This window comes from Phacochoerus africanus, chromosome 14 (genome assembly GCF_016906955.1).
Source record: "Phacochoerus africanus isolate WHEZ1 chromosome 14, ROS_Pafr_v1, whole genome shotgun sequence".
Taxonomy (NCBI): Eukaryota; Metazoa; Chordata; class Mammalia; order Artiodactyla; family Suidae; genus Phacochoerus; species Phacochoerus africanus.
The window spans coordinates 56,560,703-56,579,671 of NC_062557.1; the positions used below are offsets into that span (position 1 = coordinate 56,560,703).

An 18,969-nucleotide genomic window follows, 5' to 3' on the forward strand; every position below is an offset into this window, starting at 1 on the left:
CCATATCCATTTTTTTTTAATTGTTGTAATGAACAACATTTTACTTCTTTTAAAAAAATTTTTTTATTGAAGTATAGTTGATTTGCAGTGTTCCAATTTCTGCAGCAAAGTGACCCAGGCATACATATTTATGCATTCTTTTTCTCATATTCTCTTCCATCACAGTCTATCCCAAGAGTCTGGATCGAGTTCCCTGGGCTGCACAGTAGGACCTCATTGCTTATCCATTCTACACGGGATAGTTTGCATCTACGAACCCCAAACTCCTAGTCGATCCCATTCCCTCCCTCCCACCCCCCACCTCGGCAACCCCTAGTCTCTTCTCTGTGTCTCTGAGTCTGTTTCTGTTTTGTAGATAAGCTCATATGTGTCATATTTTAGATTCCACATCTAAGTGATAGCATATGGTATTTGCCCTTCTCGTTCTGACTGACTTCCCTTAGGATAAGAATCTCTAGTTGCGTCCATGGCATTTTTCCTTTTGATGCCTAAAGCTCTCCACAGATGGCACAGTGTCGCTCGGATGGCTTTAGTGAGCATTATTCATCTCTCTCAACTGTCTTCTTGTCCCTCTTTCTTTCCCTCCGTTCCCTCCTCTTTTTCTTCTGCATATCCTGACTCTCCTGTAATCATAATTATGTCTTCTATGCTTTGTTCGTGGGTTGATTCTAAAAGTTCAGCCATCAATGAAGTACTTCTTTTTTTATAGCTATTTAAATGTGCACTGCAGAGCCAAGTAATATGTCAACAGTATTTCATTCTCTGTGGTTGCAACATAAAGATACCTACTCAGATAAAGGAGTCTTTGCCTGGCGCCAGGAGGCACAAAAAAGTCTTTCCTTACATTCTACATGTTATTCAATCATGCATCACCTTCCTTTGATTCATATTTGAATCTTACTTTTCTCGGGCACTTTTGCTGGAATTTCTTTGGGATTATCTTGGGATTTTTTTCCTACTGAGAGAAATCACATGCCTTCATACCTTCCACCTTACGCTTTTCATCTGTTACTTTGTTGACTCTCTAAGAGGCCACTGAAGTCTGACCTGGATTTACTGCTCTCCAAGCCTCCTGTGGGTCTGACCTCCTTGGGTTTCCTCTTGCTCGTCTTGGTTTATTTCTGCCATTGCTTCCTGAGTTAGAGTTTTATTCTTGTTTTTCTGGAGTGTATCCTCAAGGGTTTTCTCAGAGAGGTCACCTCCTTTTCCATTTCTAAAAATGATTTTATTTTGCCTCTGTTCTTTACTGATAAGTTACCATAGTAAGTTTCTTTTTTCTGAAGTGAAATGAACTTTCAAGCAGAATTTTGGAATTGCTCTGTTATAACCTAACTTCAGTTTTTGCTGGTAAATTCTGCTGCTGCTCTGATCGTTGCAGCTTAACAGTTTCCTTTTCCCTGACGGCTTTTTGGGATCTCTTCTTTATTTTCACTGTGTGCCTTGCAGCCCAGGTCCTAGCAGTTTGAGGACTTGGGTGTCTCTCCAGCTCTAGGAAAATTTCTCTCTCTTCCCCATCCCCCTCCCTCTCCCTTTTGCAATAATTTCCCATTCTGTGCCCAAGAACTTTACTCGCAGAAGTCATTCCCATGTTCTAGTTTTTTTCTCCATAGCTTTCTTTTTTTTTTGTCTTTTGTCTTTTTGTTGTTGTTGTTGTTGTTGTTGTTGTTGCTGTTATTTCTTGGGCTGCTCCCGCGGCATATGGAGGTTCCCAGGCTAGGGGTCGAATCGGAGCTGTAGCCACCGGCCTACGCCAGAGCCACAGCAACGCGGGATCCGAGCCGCGTCTGCAACCTACACCACAGCTCACAGCAACGCCGGATCGTTAACCCACTGAGCAAGGGCAGGGACCGAACCCGCAACCTCATGGTTCCTAGTAGGAGTTGTTAACCACTGCGCCACGACGGGAACTCCAGCTTTCTATTTTTTATAGGTGTCTTTTTCTCCTTGAAGGTCTCAGAAGAAACTGGCTAATAAAGTTTTGAGTTTCTTAATTTAAGCATTCTCTATACTTTGTTTTGAAGATACATATCTGTCCCCACATTAGAATAACTCAGGGGAGTTCTCATCGTGGTGTAGCGGAAACAAATCTGACTCACATCCACGAGGACTCAGGTTCGATCCCTGGCCTCGCTCAGTGGGTTAAGGATCCAGCGCTGGTGTGAGCTATGGTGTAGGTTGCAGACTCATCCCAGGTCCTGTGTTGCTGTGGCTGTGGTGTAGGCCAGTAGCTACAGCTCCGATTCCACCCCTAGCCCGGGGACCTCCATATGCTGCGGGTGTGGCCCCCAAAAGACAAAAAGACCAAAAAAAAAAAAAAAAAGAATTGTAACTCAGCCACTTTTTCCTCCCTCCTCGCTCTTGTCCCTTAATTCCGAAGAGGTGATCTTCCTCTTTTTAACCTTCTTTTCATTTAATAGCTTTTCCTTGGTGTTAAGGGGCTGCCTTTGGTGGCTGCTCTGCCATTTGGGCCTGGAGGAGATCAGTGTGCTGACTCAGTAGGACTTTCTGGAGAAGAGATTTTGAGATTTTATTCCAGACACCAGTGTTTCACTTGGGGCGCTTCTTAAAACCCAAACTTCTGGAGTTCACTTCCAGAATTTTGGACGCAGTAGGTCTGGTTGGGGCTGGAACATGTACAGTTCTAACAAGTTTGAAAGTGACGCTGATACTCTAGGACTAACTGGTGTATATTGTATGAAGGTGACAACTTCATTTAGAGTAACTTCATTTTCTTGTTTTAAAAAAATGGAGCTAATCACACCTTCCAGTTTTGTGGGGGGACCTTTTGGGTTTGGGTTTTGTTCTTTTCATGGAATCAGTGATTATATTAACCCTATATTCTGTATTCCTGATGCTCTGGCTTCGAAGCTTCAGTAACTTGGGAGAGACTCCCCTCCCAGCCTGGCTAATTGCTAGAGAGAATATCTTTGATATGCAGGCAAGCAACCCAGAATCCATACCTCCACTCACCTCTTATCAGGCTCCTGTAGTCTGGACACTGTCCTTCTGCCCCTAAATTACTCCAGGGCGAGGTACTGAGCCACTCGGGACCCTCTTCTAGCCCAGAGCCCATTAAAATTACGCATTATCCTGTTAGAAACCTGCTCAGCTTGCTTATCTTGCCAAGCCCATCCTTGTCATGGAAATTTTTTCTTTGTCTTTTTGCTATTTCTTGGGCCGCTCCCGCAGCATGTGGAGGTTCCCAGGCTAGGGGTTAAATCGGAGCTGTAGCCACCGGCCCACGCCAGAGCCACAGCAACGCGGGATCCGAGCCGCGTCTGCAACCTACACCACAGCTCACGGCAACGCCGGATCCTTAACCCACTGAGCAAGGGCAGGGACCGAACCCGCAACCTCATGGTTCCTAGTCGGATTCGTTAACCACTGTGCCACGACGGGAACTCCCTTCTCATGGAAATTAAAGGCAGTCACCCATCCTTTCCCCTGGCTCCTTCTGCCTCCTGACCAGCCCTGGTGCTTCCCCTTGCAGCCCTGCATTGTGCACTGTGCCTCCTGATTCGAGGAATCTGTGAGTTTCTTCATGACTATTCCACATCTGTATGTCTTACTGATTTAAACAAACCTTGGGCACGTTTGAAAACAGTGGTATAGTGCTTGGAGAGTACTTTGCAGTGCACCTCATTAGCATTAGGCAAAGGGGACTTTTTTTTTTTTTGTCTTTTTGTCTTTTTGCCTTTCCTAGGGTCACTCCCGCGGCATATGGAGGTTCCCAGGCTAGGGGTTGAATCGGAGCTGTTGCTGCTGACCTACACCAGGACCACAGCAAGGCAGGATCCGAGCTGCATCTGCGACCTACACCACAGCTCACAGCAACGCCGGATCCTTAACCCACTGAGCAAGGCCAGGGATCGAACCTGCAACCTCAGGGTTCCGCGTCAGATTCGTTAACCACTGCGCCACGACGGGAACTCCCAAAGGGGACATTTTAGGAAGAACATCTAAAGGCAGAGTGGATGGTGAATGGGAGGTGGGGGTGGGGACACTGGTGAGAAGGATCATCTGGCTGTTCTTTGGGGCCCCGCCTGAGACTCTGCAGAGAGAAAGAGTGCAACAGGCATTGAAAACATTAGCGACATTGGACTTCCCTGGTGTTACGGATCCGGCATTGTCACGGCCATGGCTCAGGTTGCCGCAGTGGTGTGAGTTTGATCCCTGGCCCTGGAATTTTCACATGCTGTGGCTGCAGCCAAAACAAGAGAGAAAATATTAGTGATATAAAATTGAGAGGATCTTGGCCTCTCTCATTGGGTCAGGGACCTGGCATTGCCATGAGCTGTGGTATAGGTTGCAGACTTGGCTTGGATCCCGTGTTGCTCTGGCTCCAATTTGACTCCTAGCCTGGGAACTTCCACATGCCATGGGTGTGGCCCTAAAAAACAAAAAAATTTAAAAATTTAATTAAAAAATCGAGAGGATCTGGCAACTTCTTGGGTGTCACAAGCTGGTGGCTTATTATCTGAAATGCTTTATAATGAGTCTATTTCTGCTTTAAAGGTTGCCTCACTGTTTCCTCCCCTGACTTCTGAGAGTCCACCTTGCTTGGTTCTCAATTCACCTAAGCGCGTCTCTGTGACAAGGCCAGAACTCCTAGGTAGCATGTCAGGGAAGATCTCCAAATATTGCCTTCATCCTCATGTTTCCTAAACTATCCTCAGCCCTCAGGGCATGGTTGTTAATCAGTGTCGTATGAAATGTATTTTCACATTTTTATAGATTTGGCAAATGATGAGTTAGCTAAATTTCCTGCAGGACTTCTCAGAGCCTTTAATCCTTTAATGGGACTCTATTAATGGAGAATATAGCCTTCAGCCTTTCCCTAAGTTATTTGTCGACAGAACCTTTTCCTTCATCGTGTCTAATGAGAGAGTTCCCTGGTGGCCTAGTGGTTAAGGATCTGGCATTGTCACTACTGGTGCGAGTTCGATCCCTGGCCCAGGGATTTCCATATACTGTGGGCGCGGCCCCCAAAAAACCCAAGGAACAAAAAACAGAGTGTCTAATGAGTCTGTTTTTTCATGGAACACATTCTGGGAAATGAAATTGTGAACAAGCCCATGTATGCCACCGGTGACAATCAGGGATTTTCGTGGGTGGTGGCGGTGATGGTTCCCCTGCGGCCTGTAAGTAGAACAATGCACAGCTTTTAGATCCCGTTGCCAAGACTCTGTTTGGCTCTCATCTCTTGGTGTAAAAATAAAAAAATATGACTCGTACTCAGATGTCACCTACACATTGCCTGTCACCCTGTGGAGTGACTCATCCTCTGAAAATGGTAGCATTCATTGTCTTGGTAATGAACGATGTTCTTTCATCTACAAAGAGACCAGGCCCAAAATACCCAGGTTCCTAAAATTAGCATCACCCGTTAGCCCTCCTCCTTCCTTAGGTCCGTATCTAACGGTCTGTCGAAGCGCTTCCAGCGCGATGGAGGGAGGTCCCAGGTGGGTGGACAGTTGGGCTGAGTGACCTCCATTGCTCCATCCAACTCACAGTCCATGAGTCTTTTCCTGAGTCAGCAAAACTGCCTGGAAATCTCTTAAATCTTTCTGATCTTCAAATAAGTTGAGGACTCCAGACTTTTAAGAAAGAACTTGAAGAGCAGAATTTGTCTCCAGCACGAGATCCTTTGCTTTTAGAGGAGAGAGCTTGTTGCCTTCTTAGCAGCTGTGCAGTTACATTGTTTTTATTGGTTATTTTCATTTCTGTGTAGTTGCATTGTGAGTCAGTGCTCTAGCCAGCTGTCAGGATGCCCTAAAACTCAGCTCTTGCTTTTAAGCAAAAACTGGTAAAAAAAAAAAATCTTGGAGTTCCCTTGTGGCACCATGGGTTAAGGATCTGGAGTGATTGCTGCAGCAGCCCTGAAAAAAAATGGTAAAAACGTTAAAGAAAATGGTATGGTTTATAATGTTAGTTTTATTTATACACACACATGCACACACATGTTCATCACATGTATGGATATGGTGGTATGTATATAGGACGTGGTATGCTTGTGTATGGGGCTCTGTGTGTATGTCTGTGTATATACACACATACAGACATATATATGTGTGTATATGTATATTTTTTAAGCCATCATGTAGGTAATCTAATGAACATATTTTTAGTTAATTTTGATCTTGTGGGATTGTAGGAATCCTTTATGCAAGTTTATGCTTAATTCTTGGTTTTTGTTGACTTTTTATATTGTCTATTGTTTGATACATAGATTAGCCTTATCCTTGTATATATGTCTGAAACATGTTAAGAAAGCTGTGACCCCACTACCCAAATTCAGAACCAGAACATTCCAGCTATGGTGGAGCCCCCTGTATATCCTCCCAAATCCAATCCCCCTTCCTTTCCCAGAGATAACTGCTATCTGAAAGGCTTTCTTTTCATTGTATTGCATGCATATGCATCCCTTAATGATATGTTCTTTAGTGGTGGTTAGTTTTGAGCCTTATGAAAATATCCGAATTTAAGTAGTCTTTTTGTTAATTTTTTCCATAATTCAAACACTGTACTCCTAAGATTTATCCATGTTGTTTGGGGTAAATTTTATTTACTTTTTATTACTATAAGATATGTCATTATGTAAATATATTCCAATTTCTTTATTCTCCTTTTTTTTTTTTTTTGGCTTTTTAGGGCTGCACCTGGGGCATATGGAAATTCCCAGGTTCAGTGTCAAATTGGAGCTGCAGCTGCCAACCTACACCACAGCCACAGCAACGCAGGATCTGAGCTGCATCTGCCGCCTATACCATAGCTCACAGCAGCGCTGGATCCTTAACCCACTGAGCAAGATTAGGGATCGAACCTGCAACCTCATGGATACTAGTCAGGTTCATTACCACTAAGCCATAACGGGAAGTTCCTTAAAAGATTTTTCATTTGGAGTTCCCGTAACGAACAGACTCGGCTTGGACCTGGCATTGCTGTGACTGTGGTGTAGACTGGCAGCTACAGCTCTGATTCGGCCCCTAACATGGGAATCTCCGTATGCCACTGGTGTGGCCCTAAAGAGACAACAGCAGCAACAACAAAAAGGTTTTTCAGGAGTTCCCATCGTGGCGCAGTGGTTAACGAATCCGACTAGGAACCATGAGGTTGCGGGTTCGATCCCTGCTCTTGCTCAGTGGGTTAACGATCCGGTGTTGCCGTGAGCTGTGGTGTAGGTCGCAGACGCGGCTCGGATCCCACGTTGCTGTGGCTCTGGCGTAGGCCGGGGGCTACAGCTCCGATTCGACCCCTAGCCTGGGAACCTCCATATGCCACTGGTGTGGCCCTAAAGAGACAACAGCAACAACAACAAAAAGGTTTTTCATTTGGGTACCAAGTTTGAGTTTCAGATGTACAAGATAAGGACACATGGCTTTTTTTTACTGAACATAATGTCTTTAAATATCTATTCAAGTGGTCATGTGTATGTCAACAGACCCTTCCAATTTATTGCTGGGTAGTTTTCTGTTCTTAGGCCACTTACCTGATGAAGGATAGTTCAGTAGTTTCTATATTTTTTTATTTTGCTTCTACACATAAAGCTTCTCTGAACATTCATGAGGTTTTTTTTTAATGTAAATTTTATTTCTGTAGAGTAGGATTGCTGGGTCACATGGCAGGTGTATGTTCAATTTTATAGGAAACGGCTGGGGGTGCCCACTGCAGCTCAGCATGTTAAGGATCTGTCATAGTCTCCATGAGGACGCGGGTTCGATCCCTGGCCTCGCTCAGTGGGTTAAGGATCCAGCATTGCTGCAAGCTGTGGTGTAGTTTGCAGATGCGGCTCAGATCCGGTCTTGCTGTAGCTGTGGTGTAGGCCAGCAGCTGCAGCTCTGATTCGACCCCTGGCCCTAAAAACAAAAAAAGCAGCAGCAAAGAAATGTTGCATTTTGCCCTGCCTCCACCGGGTGTGGAAATTCCTGTTGCTCTCCATCCTTTCCAGAACTTGGTCTGTGGTCAGGGTGTTGCTCTTTTGTTGTTGTTGCGATTTCATCATAGCAATAGCACTGCCTCCTTGGGGCATTAATTTGCATTTTCCTGGTGGATAATGATGTTGAGCAATTTTTCTTGTGCTTATTTGCCATCCGTTCATCTTCCCTGATAAAGCTTCTCTTCAGCCTGTTAGACCCACTTTCTAATAGGTTTGTTTTCTCGGTGAATTTGAGAGTTCTGCCTGTATTCCGGATACAGTTCTTTTATGTGCTCTGCAAATATTTTCTTTCCGTGGGTTGTCTTTTCGGCTTTTCACACTGCCTTTCACGGAGCAGAAGCTTCTCATTTAGAGGATGTCAAAGTATCCCTTTTCTTTTCTGGACCATGCTTTTGATGTAACTTCTAAGAACTCAATGCCTAACCCAAGGTCAAAGGTATTTTCTCATGTTTTCTTCAAAAGTTTTCTACTCTTCTGTTTTATATTTAGACCTAAACCATGATGCCTGAATTTTTATCCATGATGTGAATTATGGGTCGAGGTTTATATTTTTATGTGAATATCCAATTGTACCAGCACAGTTTGTTAAAAAGACTCTTGTTCTGCATCTTTGTCTAAAATCGGTTATTTTTATCTGTCCAGGTCCCTTTTCGTTTTTCTGTCCCATTGATGTGTTTTCCTCTCCTTTCACTATCATATTCTTTTGATTACTTAAGGGTCTGGCTGTCTCTTTGGTGGCAAGGGTTTGATTCCCAGCCTGGCATAGTGGGTTAAGGCTCTGGCATTGGTGGAGCTATGGCTTGGATTCGATCCTTGGCCCGGAAACTTCCATATGCCATGGGTGTGGCCAAAGAAAAGAAAAAAAATGTATTTTTGTGTGTTTATGTTGTGGCCTCCATCCTTGCTGAACTCATGTATCAGTTCTAGGAGTTTTTTTTTTTTTTTCAGAGTCCTTGGCCTTTTCTGCATAGGTAAGCATGTCATCTGCAAATGGAAACATTTAAATTTGTTCCTTTCATATCTATGTTTTTTATTTCTGTTTCTTGCTGCCTTGCCCTGATTCAAACCTCCAGCACCGTGTCACGTGCACGTTGACAGTTGTCTGTCCTCAACACTCATTGCAAAGACTTGATCCCAGTCTTTGTGGGGAAACATCAAAACGTCTAGCCTTTCACCATTAAGTGTAATGTTCATTGCAGAGTTTGGGGGGAACATTTTTGGAGATGTTATTTATCAATTTGAGGAAGTTCTCTTTTATCTCTTGTAGGTGTTCGGAAAGTTTTTACCAAGAAGGAGTTTGAATTTTGCTGCTTCTTCATGTGGTTTTTCTTCTTTGAGCTGTCGGTGAATTAGATGGATGGATTTTTAAATCCCTGGAATAATATCCCTGGAATAAATTTAAGTTGGTCATATTGAAAAATCTTTTTATATCTTGTTGAGTTGTATTTGGTAATATTTTGTGAAGGATTTTTGCATCTGTATACAAGGAATATTGGTCTGTGATTATCTCTCTTCTCTACTGTTCCTTGGCTGGTTTTGGTATCAGACGAATACTAACTTCATAAAATGAATTAGAAGTTTTTTCTTCTCTCCTGTATCCTGGAACATATCACGTAGAATTGGTGCTAATTCTTGAAACACTCAGTAAAATTCTTTTGTGAAGCCTTCTGGATCTGAGTTTCAATTTTGGGGGGGGGGGGCGGTTTGAGACTTTTAATAGAACAAGCTCAGTTTCTTAGTAGTTACAAGGCTACTCAAATTATTTGTTTCATATTGAGGGTATTGTAGTTACTGTTTTTTAGGTACAATTGTCAAATTTGCATGTATAGAAGTTGTTCAAAGACTTCTTTTTGATATCTACAAGGTTTTGTAGTGCTATTTCCTGTTTCATTCTTATTCTTGATAATTGATGTCTTCTCTTTTCCCTTATCTTCAAATGTGTGGGAGGTTTCTGTCAATTTGTCTTCCCAAAGAGCCAACTCTTTGTTTCTTTGCTTTTCTCTGTTGTTTTTGTTTTACATGTATTTGTTTATGCCCATTTTAATTTCTTCTGCTTGCTTTGGACTTATTTTTGATCCTCTTTTTATAGATTGTTGCACTAAAAACTAAGATCTCTCGTTTGAAAATGTCTCTCTTTCCTAATGTATGATTTTACTGCTATGAAATTTCCTTCCAGCGCTGCTTTGGCTGTGTCCACCACTTTGATGTGTTTCATTTTCATTTTTATTCAGTTCATTCTTTTTTCCCTTCAGATTTTCTGTTCCATGGATTATTTAGAACTGTTCTGTTTAGTGTCCAAGTGGCTTATCTTTCTTTTACTGCTAAGAGAATACACTGTACATGGTTTCAGTTTTTTCAAGTTAATTATTTTATGTCATCTCTCTTGGTATATGTACTGGAAAATAATATGTATTCTGCTAATGTTGGTTGAAGTGTTCTATAGGTGTTAATTGAATTCTATTGGTTAATTGAATTGTTGTTCTTATATATTCTTGCTTATTTGTTTATTCTTGCTGGTTGGTCAGCTCTTGAGAGGTGGGATATCAAAGTCTCCATGTGGATTTGTATATTTTTTCCTTTCAGTTCCATCAGTTTTTGCTTCTCACAGTTGACAGCTTTGTTGTTTAGCCCACATTTAAGATTGCTCTGTCTTGGTGGATTGATCCTTTTATCATTATATTATACTCTTCTGTGCATCTGGTCATTTTCTTTATTCTGAATTGAGTTTATCTGATGTTAATACAGCCACTTTTGCTTTCTTTTAATTCATGCTTGCATGATGTCTTTTCCTATCCTTTTACCTTCAGCCTACTTTTATCATATTTGAAGTGTGATTCTTGTAGACTGCAAGATTTCTTTCAATCACCTCTGTGAATCTGTCTTTTCATTGATGTGGTTAGGCCATTTACATTTAATATACTTATGGATATGTTAAGGCTTAAGTCTGCCATTTAATTTTTTGTTCCTTCTGTTTTTTTTTAAATGTTTTTTGCTTTGTATTCCTTTTCTTTCTTTTCTGTGGGTTAGTTTACATTTTATTTATCTATTGTGTTTTTGAGTGTCTCTCTTTACGTGGCTTTTTAATTTTTTTTTATATGTAATTATATTACATATAAATAGCTTACCTCAGTCTCCTGGTGGTGTTATTTTATCGGTTTGAGTGAAATCTACAAACTTCAATCCCTTAAGTTCCCTTTACTCTCCCCTAGTTTTAAGATAATTGTATTAAAGATTTCATCTCCATACATCACATGCTATACATTTTGCTTCAATTATCAAGCATAATTTAGAAAACTCAAGAGGACAAGATAGCCTATTGAATTTACCAGTTTTGCTCACATGTCCTTCTTTCCTAATAGCTCAAGGTTCTTTCTTTCACTTTTTTCTTATCCAGAGGCTCTCTTTACCAATTCTTTAAGGTAGACCTGCTGAAGACAAATAGGGTTGGTTTTCCTTTGTCTGAAAATATCTTGATTTTCTCCATCATCCCTAAAGGATATTCCCACTGAATATAGGATTCCAGGTGGACACCTCTTTCACTACTTGGAAAATACTGTGTCGCCTCTTGCTGCCCTCCATGGTTTCTCATAAGAAATCTACTCTAATTATAATTGTTTCCCCTGTGTTATTAAGATATCATTTCTCTCTTGCTGCTGTGAAGACTTTCCTTGTCTTTAGTTTTCAGGAGTTTGACTGTGAGTCTTGGTGAGGATTTATTTGTGTTTATCCTGTATGGGGTTTTCTTAGCTTCTTCAGTATGTAGATTTATGTCTTTTGCCATAGTTAGAAAGTTTTCAGCCATTATTTCTTTGAGTGTTTTTTCCATTCTTTGGCAATTCTGACGACATAAATACAAGTAATCTTTGGTTGTGGTCCCACAGTCTCTGAGACTTTGTTTTTGTTTATCTGTTTGGACTGCTTTTGCTCTGTTGTTCAGGTTGGCAATTTTCTATTGCGCTTTTGTCCAGTTCTTTCCTCTGCCCACTCCGTTTTGCCCTTGAACCCATCCACTGAGATGATTTGTTTAAATTATTCCATTTTTCATCTCTAAGATTTTTCCTTTGGTTCTTTGTATCTTCTGTTTCTTTTATGAGACTTTCTGTTTTTGTTTTTTTTCATTTGGTTTTTTTTTTCATAATTGTTCTCTGAAGCATTTTCTTGATGAATGCTTTAAAATTTTTGTCAGATAATTCAAACATCCTGGTACTGGCATCTGTTGACTGTCTTGTTTCATTCCCCTTGAGTTTTTTTTTTTTTTTTTTTTTTTGGTCTTTTTAGGGCCACACCCATCACATATGGAAGTTCCCAGGCTAGGGGTCTAACTGGAGCTGTAGCTGCTGACCTATGCCACAGCCACAGAAATGCCAGATTGGGACCACATCTACGACCCATAGCACAACTCATGGCAATGCCAGATCCTTAACCCACTGAATGAGGCCAGGGATCGAACCCACATCCTCATGGATACTAGTTGGGTTCATGACTGCCAAGCCACGATAGGAACTCCACCTCGAGATTTTTCTGGTTTGTGGTATGCTGAGTAATTTTTTATTGAAACCTAGATGTTGTGAGTATTATATTGTGAGACTCCAGGTCTTAGTTAAGCTGCTACTTTTGCTGGCTTTCTCTAAAGCCAGTTGGGAAAGGTAGAATTGTGCCTTTTTACTGCTGAGCGGGAATAGAAGACCAGGGTTCCCACTTTCCTTCACAGCCCTTCCCCTAACAAAAGAGGGTGTTTCTCTACTTCTGGGAGTGGAAGTGCTGGCTCCCCATTAGGCTTTCCATGATACCTCCCTGGCTAGGGGAGTAGGGGTGCCCTCTTACTGCTCCCCACTTGGTCTCCATTGAGACCATGGAAGAAGGTGGCCTTGTTACCATTTGGTGGTGGTACAAGTCCTGACTTTCCACTGGGCCTCCTGTGCTACTTTCTCCGTTGGGAATCAGAAGGATGCTTATCACCACCAGGTAAGGGTGGATGTCCTGGCTACCCAGGTGCTTTCCATGGTCACTGCCGGGCAGTGATCAGTGTCCCAGCTCCATCCTCCTCCTCCTCCTCTGAAGCTCCTTCACTGACCAGGAGCAGGGCAGGGGCTGGGTGCCTCATAGGGGCTGGGAAGAGTGGACATCTAGGCTCCCTGCCCAGGCTTTGCTGGTGCAGGTGGGCTGGAGCCTCAGTTTTTCCGTGGTGTTTGGCTGGAGTGAGCAGTTCCTATCCACAAATGATCTGTCTTGCCAGGCTTCCCCTTCCTTAGTCCGTTGACTGCAGAGATCTGGCTTTTGTCAGGCTTTGCTCGTTTTGAACACATTGGTATTTTAGGTCTCCGGCTTCTTAAACTGCAAGTCTGGAATATGTGGAGTAAAAACGCCCCACGTGGCTCTTCTTGAATCTGGAGGTACCTGGCTAGTCTGCCTTCTCTCCGCCTTGCGGAGTTTCGTTTGTTTTATACATCATGTCCTAGGATTTTGTCTGCACGTAGTGAGAAGAATAGGTAAGATGTGTTCACTCCATCTTGCCAGGAACAGAAGTCCTCTCATGTATTTTCTAATATATCACTTCCTTAAATATTTCATATGTGTGTTACAGTCTTTAATAATTCGAGCCATTGAGGAAGAAGTCCTTCAGGCTCTATATATGTTGTCCCTTCTTTCTCTGTACTCTTAGCCTTGATGATTTGTCTTCATGTGAGCACACGTGTGTGTGTGTGTGTGTGTGTATGTGTGTGTGTGTGTGTGTGTGTGTGTGCACGCGCCAACGGAGAGAGGTGAGAAAGAGAAAGAGTATCATCAGCAGAACTTTAGCTCTAAGAACCCAGATGCCCTGAATTGGAGATGCTTTTCTCCAGGAGGCTGTGTGTTCGCCTCTGATGTGAGGCAGGGGTCACTCCCAGGTTGGGACACTTCAGCCAGCGTCCAAGTTGTTTCCCTGAACATGTTAACCTCAGGTTCAAGCCCCCCACTTTCTGGGAGTGGGAGCTCATGCTGGTTGCCTCATCTCAGACGTGGCGTTTGCATGTGTCACGGGGACTCAGTGCTGTCTCCGTGCTTGCTGTTGGTTGGTCTCTGCTCAGATTTCTGCTACCTTCTCTTGTTTGTTTGAGGGAGACCTGGGGAGGGTGGGTCTCCACTTGACCTCCGCTGATACCACGGAAGAAGGTGGCCTTGTCATCACTTGGTGGCGGTGCGAGTCCGGACTCTCCACCGGGCCTACTTCATTCTACTACCTGAAAAAAAAAATGTGTGGAGACGGAAGAAGTGTGTTTGCTGTGCTTTCTCCAGGCTCCAGCCTGGAGCAGGAGACGCTGGGCAGCATCTTGTTCATCGTGTTCTTGCTGGAATACTGGTTCCTTGAGGTTCCAGTAAATTCCAGCACTGTCTTCATTTTCTCTTGTTAGAAACAGCTGCTCTTCGTGGCTCTGTTTTTCTCGTCTCTGTATATGTGGAGGGAGTATACAGAGTATGAGACCATATTCCTGGTGCTTTTTAAAAGAACTGATTTGCCTCTCAATTTTCTTTTTAGGGCCGAAAAGACCGAAGTTCTGAGTGAAGATCTTCTTCAGGTAAGGTGGCCGCTGGCCCGTGGCTCAGCTGGATGCTGGGGACATCGTCCCTTCTGCGGCTAAGCCATTCCCACCGCGGTTCCCCCTGCTCCCGGGCTCCTCATCCCATCTCTTTCGAGACATAGCTTTTCTTCTTGACCACAGTACCTCGCATTGGGAGCCCCGGTTTGGGGGAGACGGCTCGGGAGACCTTCAACGTCATTACCTCGTGACTCCCCGAGGCTGGGATTGGTTCCCTGCCCCCACCCCGCTTCCCCAGCCTTGGGTGTCGTCTCCGCAGAAACTGGGCCCATCCTGCCCCATGACCCCACGGTTGACCTCGCCCCACCCACTGCTCTGTCCATCCGCAGGTGGAGAAGCGGCTGGAGCTGGTGAAGCAGGTGTCCCACAGCACGCACAAGAAGCTCACGGCATGTCTGCAGGGCCAGCAAGGGGCCGAGGCCGACAAGCGCTCCGTAAGTGCCCCCCCCCCAGCCCTGGGCGGGGTGAAGTTGGCCTGCTGGTCTGGCCGATGTCTGAGAATTATCTTGCAGTGTGGCAGCCCCTCCCACCTCTCTGTGCCCTTGGACCCTGCCTGAGGCAGCATCCCCACCACCAAGCAAGATGGGGTCCCCATCCTGTCCTCCCCAGCCTGGGGCAACCCGCAAGGAGAGTAGGGCGGGCCGAGACCCCCACTGTTAGCAGTTGTCACCATCTCGTCCCTCCGCTGCAGTCCAGTGACAGATTCCTTTGCCTCAAGAGCATCTTAAGATCGCACGGAAGATATTCGCACTTGGGGGAGTTCCCGCCGTGGCTCAGTGGAAACAAATTTGACTAGTATCCATGAGGACGCAGGTTTGATCCCTATCCTCCCTCGGCGGGTTAAGGATCCAGTGTTGCCGTGAGCTGTGATGTAGGTCCCAGACGCGGCTCGGATCTGGCGTTGCTGTGGCTGTGGTGTAGGTTGGCAGCTTGAGCTCCAGTTCGACCCCTAGCCTGGGAACCTCCATATGCTGCAGGCGCAGCCCTAAAAAGACAGTATAGCGCACTTTGGAGGTCACAAGTGACCTATGAGGCTCTTAGGAAGATTTTCGCTGTAACGAAGCAATAAGGAACGTCGGCCACATACAGGTGCTCCAGGGCCCTGTCTGGACCCTGCGTTACTCATCGCAGGCGCTGCATCGCGTGACTGCGTTGAAGGTCCTTGGGGGTCAACGATCGTGGAGGCTCACTTCCCTCTGACTCTCCCGCCCCCATCATCTCCACCAGAGATGAAAAGAGATTCCTAGATGGCCATTCGGTCTCGCTGCAGGGGAGGTGCCATCCAGGAGGTTTCTTTCCTCCTCGGGTTTCCGATGGACGTGTTTGGTGTCTGCTTTTTCTCCGACCTGGCGTTCTGGTGAATTCGTGGTGGTCGCCCCAAGCACCGCCCCCACCCCCCAAAAAAGGTCTCTTGACCGTCTCGGCATGGGCCTGCCCTGTGCTCCCAGCTCACGCTGCACGACCGGGACCACACTGCTTCCTCTGGCGCTCACTCCACTTTCTCTTCCCAGCCCTGCTCGCTTCTTTCTTAATAGTCCCAGCAGGAGTCGCTTATGTGTGGTAGAAAGAAAATGTTTACAGCTTTGGAAAGGGTCTGTGGAAATAATTGGGTGTGTGTCGGGAATTTGAGCGGGGGAACCTGACAGCCGAAAGGAAGGCTTTGCAGCATCGCTTTCGATGTGAAACCCTTTTAGCAAACAAACGTGTGGGGCTATGGAAGCTATTCCAGTTGGGGGGGTTGGGGGGATGGGGGGGGCTTGGCCTGGCCTGTCTGTGTCTACGTCCCTTCTTTTGTTCCCAAAAGTGCTGTTTTTAAAATAACCCAAAAACAGGACAGTAAATATTGGTATCAAGAGTAGCAGCTGATGGGAGTTCCCATCGTGGCTCAACAGAAACAAACCTGACTAGCATCCATGAGGATGCAGGTTCAATCCCTGGCCCTGCTCTGTGGGTTAAGGATCCAGTGTTACCGTGAGATGTGGTGTAGGTCGCAGACACGTCTTGGATCTGATGTGGCTGAGGCTGTGGCATAGGCCAGAGACTGTAGCTCTGATTTGACCCCCAGCCTGGGAACCTCCATGTGCTGTGAGTGTGGCCCTAAAAAGCAAAAAAAATAAAATAAAAAAATTAAAAAAAAAGGAGCAGCTGAGTATTAGCATCAGAACCTTGAAACTGGTCTGGAGAGTTGGAGGTCAGTTACTACCAGTATTGTTTCTCTGGGAGGAGGAAGAATGACCTAGACTCAGTTTGAATTGCGTTGAGGGTCTTACAGGTTGCATAGAAGGCGATGGCTCCCTGCGTGTTCTAAAATACCCTGAATCCACAGAAAATTTGAGCAATGGCAAGGCCACCAGGTCAGGGGATGATGGACGTTGAAAGGCAGTTTGTCCCAGGTCACCAGGGAGGGGAGCACCTAGGCCACACAGGGCCACAGGGCGAAGCACCAGGGTCAGGCAGGAGGCAGAGGAAAATGCAGGCAAGGGGCTTTCCTGGGGTTTCATGGGAAGGAAGGAAGGAAGGAGGCAGCGTGAGCAGGCTCAAGATGGGCGGGTTTGAATCCTTTCCTAGGAGCTGTCCCCAGTTGTTTGGTACGTGCACGCCCTGAGTGACTAGGGCAGGTGGGTGCTGACCCGAGCATGAGAACCCTGAGTAGAAGGTGGTTGGCCTCTGGGCTCTGGATTGGTCGGTCTGCATTTGAAAGGCACCCTCAGGAGTGAGTTGCTTACTCTCCCCAGGAACTGGCTCATCCTGGGAAGGGCACTCCTGCAAGGGTTACCACGGCCTCAGAATACAGAAAATAAAAGATGGAGTTGAGAGATTGAGTAATCACGGCTTCGGCAAAAAGGCACTTACTGTTGCACTTAAGATGTCCGGGAAGTTCCCTGGTGGTCTAGGGGTTATGATTCAGCACCATCTCTGCTATGGCCAAGTTTGATCCCTGGTCTGGGAGCTGAGATTCCATGTCAGGCTGCTACATGCATGCTGTGGCCAGAATTCCCAATGACATGTGTTCACTCTTTTCTGAAGAATCACACCGAGAGACGGAACAGGAAGTGTGCCCCGTATTAATTGCCTCAACTCCTGAACTGGGTGCCCATTCTTTGTGATTATTTGGAAAGGAGCTGCTTCAGGATCAAAGGAATGGGTGAAAAGAATGGGTAAAAGGAGGGAACCTTTTTTTTTTTTTTTTTTTAACTAGAAGGAGAGGAGTTCGGGAGTTCCTGTTAGGGCACATCAGTGACAAACCCAACTAGTATCCAAGAGGACGTGGGTTCGATCCCTGACCTCGCCCAGTGGGTCAAGGATCTAGTGCAACCATGAGCTGTGGTGTAGGTTCTAGCCTGGGAACGTCCATATGCTGTCGGTGAGGCCCTAAAAAGAAAAAGAAAAAAAAAAAAAAAAAAGGAGTTCCCACTGTAGTTCAATCCCTGGCCTGGCCCAGTGGGTTAAGGATCCCGTGTTGCTGCAGCTGCAGCGTAGGTTGCAGCCATGGCTCAGATTCAGTCCCTGGACCAGGAACTTCCCTATGCCGCAGGTGTGGCCAAAAAAGGAAAGTGGGAGGTGGGGGGAAGCCGGGGATGAACACCTGTCGGGGAAGCTGGGCTCAGGAGGGCCAGGAGGCGGATGCTGTGGAGGGAGTGAGGCTGGCGGACGGGAGCGTGTGGGTTCAAGTCTCAGGACTGGAAGGGGCCTTAAGCGGCTGCAGGGCACGCTCTGTATTTTATTGGCTCACAGGTAAGTTGTTGCTTTTCCTTCCTTCTCTCTGAACAAAGCCCTTCGCTCCTTTGAAGTTCGCTTTGCGTTTCCAACACTAAAACGTTTACATTGTGCCTTTCAAGGCTTGGCCCGCAAAGCTGGGGCTGGCTGCCCCATGGGAGTGGACCGAAAAATGGGTGTGATTGCTAATATCTCAGTGACGAGAGCAGTATGAACCTGAGTTAAGCTCGATGCCTCCTGTGGGGCGGGAACTAGAGAGGACATGAATTAGGTTTCTGTTGTGCCTCCTTCAGTCCAGGCTAATCGCTGGCGAAATCACAGGTTTTTCAGATCCTAAGGACAGTGAAAATGTTTGCCCTCTCCCTGCCCTTGGTTTATTACGGGAAGGTCATGTTCGGCAGAGACACAGTTAGAAGAGGAAAGGATTTCTCCACCTTACTCTCCAGATGCTTAGAAAGCACCCGGACTCGACATGTTCTCAGACAGCATTGCTGTGCCAGGCAGCGCGTATGCCAGGGGCTGAGCGGCATCAGCTGGCTCCCTGCCCTGTGCCAGCGCCCCATCTGGAGGGATGCAGGCATGCCACACAGAGTTCACCAGATCCTCACACAATGTCTTCGTGTCAAGAAGAACAGCTTAGTAGGAATTAACTCGTAGAAGGGTTCCACGAGGAGCAGCCTTGAAGGACCAGCCAAAGGTGGCAGCTCCGATGCCCGATAAACGCACCTCTAGGATAGG

At 45.5% G+C, this 18,969-nt stretch overlaps 1 protein-coding gene across 4 annotated transcripts in view; it reads left to right on the forward strand.

The window, feature by feature from the left end:
- ARHGAP44 (Rho GTPase activating protein 44) overlaps positions 1–18,969 on the forward strand; it is a 153,563-nt gene that overhangs the window by 73,089 nt on the left and 61,505 nt on the right. For all 4 annotated transcript variants that reach the window (XM_047758821.1, XM_047758820.1, XM_047758823.1 and 1 more), the window contains exons 2-3: positions 14,454–14,493; positions 14,844–14,948. In XM_047758821.1, the coding sequence (XP_047614777.1) occupies positions 14,454–14,493; positions 14,844–14,948 (145 nt within the window). The remainder of the gene's footprint in view (positions 1–14,453; positions 14,494–14,843; positions 14,949–18,969) is intronic.